Below are 8141 nucleotides of genomic sequence, written 5' to 3'. Positions count from 1 at the left end.
GCGGGGCCAGCATGGCACGTAGGGATTAAACCTAGGCCCCTGCGTCTGCCTAAGCAAGTGCTTTAGTCCGCTGAGCTAACTGGCTGGCCAGAAAGGTATTTTTAATGAAACCCATGCAAAGACTGCAGCCAATGCCGAACTGATACTCAGTGTCCAGCACACTGGATAGGATGAGCCCAGGGGAGATGAGTTGGGTACTGCATGAACTTACCAGAAGTAGGTCTTTGCCTAGCTCGTCGATATCTGTTACAAACTTCTCAATGGGTTGGGCAGGTTTGGAATGAAAAGCCTGCCTGGGAAGGGCCACATCTCTCGGCCAGTCCTCTTCTCCTGGGAGTCCAATTACACTACAAAAGAACCACGTGTGAATGTAAGCATTCCCTCCTGTGGGCTGGGTTTTGCTCAACACAGTCTAGAAAAAGCAAAACCTATGGAGCAGGCAAGCAGAGAGAGAACTTGACTTTTATGGTTTGAAGACTGTCTCATTTGTCTCTGCTCTATGACTAAGGGGCCTACATGGGGCCAAGGCTCATCTCATAGGCTAACAGTAGCATTCATTGGGGGGAGACAGATTACTCTGGCAGCAGACAATAAATTTAACTACTAATGTAGAAATGGAGCATATATTCAGTGAAACCCCTAATGTGCTGATGACACAGGACCCACTTGATTCAAATGAGACCCACATAGGTATATACCCTCACGGTCAAGAGTGCTTTTTTGCTGTTGTTGTTGTTCTGATGGAATACCTCCAAAAGGACACGTTTTCATGGCATTCATCCAACGTGAGCTATTAATATATGTTTGGTTGCATTACTGGTTAGAGCAATTCCCTAAACAACAACTACGTATATTAGACATACTACATACAGTAGACAGCAGACAAAAGAAAAGCAGGGCCAGAAGGTCCTGCCTTACGCAAATGTTGTTTTATAAAAGACATCTCTGGTATTCCAAAGCAAGTAAATAATAAAAGAATATTATTTATGTTTCTTCTGAAAGCCATTTTGGGATCATAAATGTAGAGAAAATAGCCAGTGACAAAAATGAGAACAATGTCTGCATCGTGTACAATGAATAACCACTAAGACAACAATATGCAATGTATTTATTATTGAAACTGTCCTACTAATCGGTTTCAAAACTGTCTCATTACTACTTGTTTCTCAATAAAATTATCTAAAAAAATGAGAACAGGTTTTGGAAACAAGTAGGTTTGGGTTCAAATTCAGCACCTGCTGCTTACCGGCAGCAAGGATGAATTACTTAATGTTTGTGACTCTTGTCTACAATGATGATAATAATTTATGGTTGTAATGATGATTAGTGATGATATATATGAAGCATATGAATGTTTCAAACATTGCACACAGAGTCAATATTATTACTCATTATCGTAAGAAAATAATGTTATGGGGAACATATTGCCACTACAGTAAAAATATGAACAGCTTGATCTCTATGTGTAACTTAAGGTACTTTAGACATATTAATGTCAGTTGACCTACAAATTACAAAAAGAAAATTATTTATAGTGTAAGTATAGGTGGTAACTAGGTTTGAACAAGGGAACTAAGAGGCTGGAAGAACTTATGTCTTATAAAGACCAAGTAACTCTGAACAGTTTAGTGGACAGAATATATTGCTATTCAAATATAGAACCAAATTATTTTAACTCCAAGTAGAAATGATGCTGACCCACATTATAGTCTTTTCCTAGGTCTGTACTCTTTCAATGAGACTAAGGCCTGGGAAGAGATGACCTGATGAGTGTAACTTCCTGGTGGTCAATGTCATAGGATCTGCAGGGCTTTGTTCCTCTTTCCCTTACCTAAACAGAGACCAGAGTCCAGTAAGAGCAGATTCCCTGGCTGTCAGCGCACCTGGCACTGGCTCTCATGAGACATTAATCCTACCTTTGTTGGGCATCTAGAGTGAGCCACATCACGGAGGCAAAGTGCCTCAAGGACAAATTTACTGAAAGCAGTCAACAGAAACAACTTGAGCAGTACGTGCATGTGTTTACTGACAAGCTCTGCAGTGAGAGGAAGGAGAGGAGAGTGAGCTGGGCACGTAGGTCAATGGTAGATCACGCGCTCGGCACAGGCATGGCCCTGGGTTTAACCCCCAGGATCTCCTCAGCCTAAAAGAAATAAAAGAGAAGAAAACAGAACTACCACTATTAATTATGAAAGGAAATGCATGAGTATGTGCTTGGGTAGAACTAGGGGGCAGGGCAGAGGGTAAAAGCAGTAAGGATGATTAAAGAGCTTTCAAAATGTTCTTTCATTCCTATAGTGTCCTTTTGCCATTTGTATCTGTAGTTTTGCATATCATCACCATTCATCTATATATTGATTATAATGACTGTTTTGTTTCTAAGTTTGAATTTACACTTTGCGATACAATCTTGCAAGGATGGTGAACCTGAAAGCCAAAATCCTTCCCAGAAAGAGCACATCTCTGTGTGGCAGATGATTACATAATGTAGTATATATTTAAAACTACGGATTATATAAAGATATATATCTGTAAATCTTTCTCCTCTTCTAACTCATGCAAAGATGCCCTGATGGATGCTGGCCAAGGCATTACTTCCATTTTTAGCTGGGGAAACAGAGAATGAAGAATGAATTGAGAGAGAACCCAGGTCTCCATATTTGAAATCCAGTATTATATTTCCACTGACTGACAGTACTCTTTAAAAACGCTCTAAAGGGGTCGGGGAGATGGCTCAGTGGAGTAAGCGCTTCCCTGGCAAGCGCAAGGGCCTGAGTTCAATCCCCGGCTCTGCCAAAAAACCCCCAATCAAACAAACAATAACAAAAAAATCGCTCTAAAATGTCATAGGCCAAAAGCATTGTTTCACTTTCAAAGTACTTGTGTTTTTTTAAAGTACAAATCTTCTTCAACGTTGAAATACTTGTCTCTCTGAGATTATGTGAATACAGCTTTCTTTTAAAAAAATCCAGCTTCATATCCAACATGGACTTTTATGACCCCTATATGAGTGTTGTAAAATTCTGATAGGTACATTGGAAAGTGCTTGCATCATATTCCACTATTTGGACAGCTGGATGTAAGCCCTAGAAGTTGACATTTATACTGGAAAGACTGACAGCACAAAAACCATAAAAGGCTGTGGTGGTGGGGACAGAAGTCATTTTTCAAGTATTTAGCAGTGACACTAGGGAGCAGTATTGTCCCTCTTCTCTGGCAAGGTAGTACATTCTGAGGAAACAGAACATCCTTTTGATGAAACTCTGCCAGAAATCAAGAAATGAAATCAGCAGGCACAAAATGTATAGAGCTTCACAGCTTCTTTTCTGCTGGAAATCCAGGCTTGGCAGGGCCCTCGCTCTCCCTTGGAAGCCAGGCAAACTTGCTGGTCAAATGTTCCTTCCAGTCCACTGTGCCTTTATGGACAAGTGGGGACAGTAACAATTAACAAGACTGCACACTATCAAGGGCAGGACAACAAAGCCCAGGCAGTACACAGAAGGGGAAGCAGGGATGGCCTCTAATGCTCGGCCAGTGGATTCTGGTGCACATGTTTTCTCTGTTCAACACAGGGATGCCAGAATCTCTGACTTTCTCAGTTTGCTCTTCAAGGTCACGACGTGCACGCAAAATATACCCAATGGTCATGGGGAAAACCAGATGTGAGCTCATCACTGAATGGTCAAGGAATGTGACATCCAGCAACGGGGTTAACTGGAGGGTTTTGTGCCAGAATTTATCCATATTAGGGGTGGTCAACAGTAGCACTAGTGGCAGCTGTCCTATACTTGGGAAGTCCCCAGACAAAAAACAAAATCAAAATATAAAAACCAAAATTAGCAAAGGTTCTTTAGGCTTTCAAGCCACTGGGTTCTGATTCACTGGCACATGGGTGCTCCCATAAGTCTACTGGAGTTGCTCCTAGTCACCACACAGTAGTCAGGCTCCAGTGGGGCTCCAGCTGTTTTAAGCAGGCGTGCTCGAATAGACAGTGCTAACAGAGACCTGTGTTCTGTAGGGCAACGCTTTCTCTGCCTTTCAGACCTAAGACTTCATACAAAGCACTGGGATTCCTATTAAATATTTCAGACCAATGATCACAGCTATTTTTAGCCAGAACTCCCACTTGCTGTTCCAGTCCAACTCTGATGGGGCTTGGCAAATCACAAATTCAAAAGATGCCATACTGACTGCATGCTTTATGAGAAACAAAAGTCCCAGTTACATTCTCGAAACACGGAGGCCTACATATGCTCACATGCACAAACATGTAGACATGAATGTTGCTACAGGAATGGAGCTATGTAACAAACAGATGGAACCACAGAATTTGAGCCCAAGAAAGAATGGTACAGGTAAAATGAAGCCAGAATTCCATTTTTTAGACAAAGAACATTAAGAAAGAAAATAATACATCATTAACGATGAATTATAATCACAATAATCGCTACCATTTTTAAAACCACTTACTATACACCAGGGACTGCAAAGTTTTTACAGGGGGCTTTAAATGATTTTCTCAAGGTTATTTAGCCACAGTCCAGGAGGAGAAGACAGGATTTTCATTTCCTAGTTCGTGCTCAAAAAAAAAAAATAAAAAAATAAAAAAAATAAAAAAAAATAAAAAAATAGGATTATGTAGCATCTTGTCCTTGGCTCAGGAAAACAAAACAAAACAAACAAACAAACCAAACCAAACCAAATCAAACCTGGATGACCCAAAATATAACTGATGGGGACAGGAAGCTTACTGGACAAGGATGGGTAACTAGGCCACCAAGTGCCTCACCTCTGATGAGGGGTGCATTTGAAAGACCTTAAGTAGACAACACATCTGCACACCAAAGAGCTGGAGCTCAGCCAAGCAAAGAAAGAGGAACAGCAAAAACAGGTTCACACAAGCAACACACAGCTCCCAGAGCAGCAGTCAGGCCACACTTCAATGATGGGCACTGTCTCCACTCACCACACAAACAGTAACACTGTCTGCAGCAGCAGCTTGGGGTAAGAAAGACAAGAGATAAACATTATATGAATATCGGAGGAAAGTCACCGGAAATGTTTCCAATGTTTTGGATACTGATTTAGTTGTTACTTACTCCAAGATTTTTCCTAGTTGATCCACATCTGAACTTCCACGAAAGAGAGGCCTAGAAGAATAAAGATACATCTTATACAAGGAATCTTCTCAGGTTACATGTTAATCATATTTGTTATTATCACGGCTTAACAGGAATAAAATATTCTCCATGGCTGGGGGAGAAATAAAGAACTGTGACATCTTTCCTCTGTTCAGTGAAGACTGCTCTTGCACATCCCCTAAGGTAAAGATCTCTCATGAGTACCTGGTGGTATCTGACTCATGCTTCCCAATCAAAGGTGTCGCAGTAGTCTTCGCAATAGTAGTACACCATTACTTACGGGTGCAGAATTCAACTCACTCGAGGGCAGAACACCCTATGGTACTAATCTCACACCACGGGAAGGTGGGACTCTGAAGCTCTTCTTGGGGAGACCCTGCTCCGAGCACCTTTTGTGCCACTGTTACTAAAGCGCCTCTCCCTGGGCCTGTCTCTTCCCACTGGTCCTGGACTTTGTAGTGAGCCACCTTAATTTTTATTTACACCTTCTTCCTTTCTCCCAATAATGTGACTGTCAACCATTAAAAATCCAAAATCTCAACTGTGAGCTCCAGAGGCAATCATGTCCTCTGAACAGAGGCCGCATCCCTTGTCTACACTGAGCATTTACCAGCAATTAAATAAATTCACTGCGACATTTCTGGTATTTTCCCAAGTAGATAAAGCAGCTCTCTGAGGCTGCTCAGGGCTTTCTCTAGGTTTCCTCATGACCTTTGCTCTAATGCTTTACCTCAACACATACAAATGATTAAATATTTGATTATATCTGTCCATGTCAATGGAATACAAGTAAATCTCCCTGACTTCTTGCTCAATAAATGACTCAAGCAGGTATTTTTCAATGATTACATATGTATACATCTTCCAGTACTGGGGATTGAACCCAAGGCACTACATTCACCATGAACTGTACATTTCTAGCCTTTAAGTACTTTCTTTAGATGGAGTCTCCTGAAATGGCCCACGTTGGGCTTCAATTTATGATTCTCTTGCAACAGGCTATAAAAATGCTAGGGTTATAGGTGTATGCCATCACACCTGACACACTAATGAATTTTAAAGATATGTATAGCTTATTATCAAACACCGTATTGCTTATTAGAAATTGATATGTTAGATATCAATTTATAGACATATACTTGACTTATTTCCTGTGGAAAATAAATGCTATATGGGTCGCATACGGAGGATCCTGAAGAACCACAGCCTCACAGTTATTAGAAGAGCGCTAAAAAGCCCTCAATCATACTTTCTATTCACGTCATCATTCCTGTAAATAATGGTTTCCAAGTATTGTGACAACAACATGGGCTCAATTGTGTCCTTCTGAAATCCGTATGTTGAAATTAAATTCCAGTATCTCAGAATTTGATTATATTGGAAGACAGGGCATTTAAAAAGGCAACTAAAAAAAAGATTTTAAAAAGGCAAGTAAGTTGAATTAAGACTGTTAGGGCAGGCTCTGATTCAGTCTCAGTGGTGGCTTTAGAAGGTGAGAGGTGGATGTACGTGACCGCGTGCTGGGGCAGTGGTGAGGCCCCAGGAGAGGCTACTCCTGCCAACACCTTACTCCTGGCGCTCTCACCCCCAGCGGTTTAGAAGTCTGTGGAAGTGCTGTGTTTCACAGCCCTGGCAAACCCATAGACGTAACTTGTATGTCACTAACGTAGTCACATTTGTAACAAATCACGGAGTTGGATCCTAAAAGAATCCAGACAGGTTTTTGTTTTTTTAAATTAGGGATGGAATATAAGGTCTTTGGTTTGGCAGCCAAGTGTTTTACCACTGACCTACACCCCCCAGTCCCTAGACAAGTTTTACAGAATAGCAAGGTGAGAATGCACGCTTTCCTATAATTTAAAAAAAAAAAAAAAATGGAATCTTAGCACCCATCTTTTATTGAGTGTGAATGTTTTATCTGGCATAGTACCAAGTGTTCCCCACAAGTGATCTCAGTTTAATTCTTGCAAAAATTCCTGGAGAAATATATTTTTATCATTTCTGTTTTCAAATGAAGAAACAGCACTGAAGATTTAACAGGACAAACAGAAAAAAACTGCAGAGCTCGCTTCAGCAGCACTTCCACTGTAACACTGGACCGGTACAGAGAAGATCAGCGCAGGCCTTGCTCGAGGATGACACACAAACTCACGAAGCAGTCCATATTTTTGTATTACTTGATTATAATAACAAAATAAACTCAAGGCTTTTAAAGGTAAGTGGATGCAACTAGAGACCATACTCGTAGGTAAAACAAATGAGACCCACGTGGATAATGATCCGACTGTTTCCCTAGTGAAGAACCTGAAAGAATAAAATCTGAAAGGTACAATAGATGCTGTGAAAGGGAAAGAAACTGTCCCAAGGGAAGGAACAACTTGGACGCAGGAAAGGAGAAAAGAAAGGAGGAAGGGAAAAAGAAATAGGTATGTATATACACAGGGTAGGTTGGGTAACTGTACTGCTACTTCTGCTGGTCTGTTGAGAGGAGCAGTGAATGCTTAAATTTTTTTTTTCTCTCTCCTATTAAATTTATTTTGTAAGGTTTTTTTTGACTAATTTTGCATGCTTATACCTGGTAACCTGAACAACTAATTTAAAGGTAACAATATGTAATATAACAACCATTGTTGAATTCCTAGTATTTTGTTTAGTCAAATTCTGTAACGTTTCTAATGTTTTTTATTTTTTACTTTTTATTCTTTTTTTAAAAAATGCAGACTTAAGAATTCTAATCAGGCCTGCCCCAAAAGCCTGCATGCTTCTCTTTTGCCACAGTACTTTTATCTTGATTACTTGTATTTTTTTGCTCAGTCATGACAATTAAGCATCTGCAGAGGAACAATATCGAGAATCCGTGAAAGGTGCTACAGAGATCTGGTGCTTCACAAACTAGTACCTATGAGATTCTGTATTCAGATTACTTTGTGTCTTTAGATCCTTGCTTTACTTTAAAAAGGAATGAAGCTATGTATTAGATTAACTGATTTTTTTTTTTTT

At 40.3% G+C, this 8141-nt stretch overlaps 1 protein-coding gene and 1 non-coding gene across 4 annotated transcripts in view; one reads left to right on the top strand and one right to left on the bottom strand.

The window, feature by feature from the left end:
• Cdk6 (cyclin dependent kinase 6) overlaps positions 1 to 8141 on the bottom strand; it is a 224165-nt gene that overhangs the window by 3986 nt on the left and 212038 nt on the right. For all 3 annotated transcript variants that reach the window (XM_004646242.2, XM_023706513.1, XM_004646241.2), the window contains exons 6-7: positions 5100 to 5150; positions 212 to 347 (exon numbers count right to left, since the gene is read on the bottom strand). In XM_004646242.2, coding sequence (XP_004646299.1) covers positions 212 to 347; positions 5100 to 5150 — 187 coding nt within the window. The remainder of the gene's footprint in view (positions 1 to 211; positions 348 to 5099; positions 5151 to 8141) is intronic.
• LOC111814063 lies at positions 7203 to 7311 on the top strand. Its single transcript, XR_002819138.1, has one exon. It is a non-coding gene; the product is annotated as a U6 spliceosomal RNA (small nuclear RNA).

This window comes from Octodon degus, unplaced genomic scaffold, assembly GCF_000260255.1.
Source record: "Octodon degus isolate 3935 unplaced genomic scaffold, OctDeg1.0 scaffold00262, whole genome shotgun sequence".
Classification (NCBI taxonomy): Eukaryota; Metazoa; Chordata; class Mammalia; order Rodentia; family Octodontidae; genus Octodon; species Octodon degus.
Note: the sequence above shows the minus strand (reverse complement) of the source record. Positions and strands in the feature narration are given on the sequence as shown.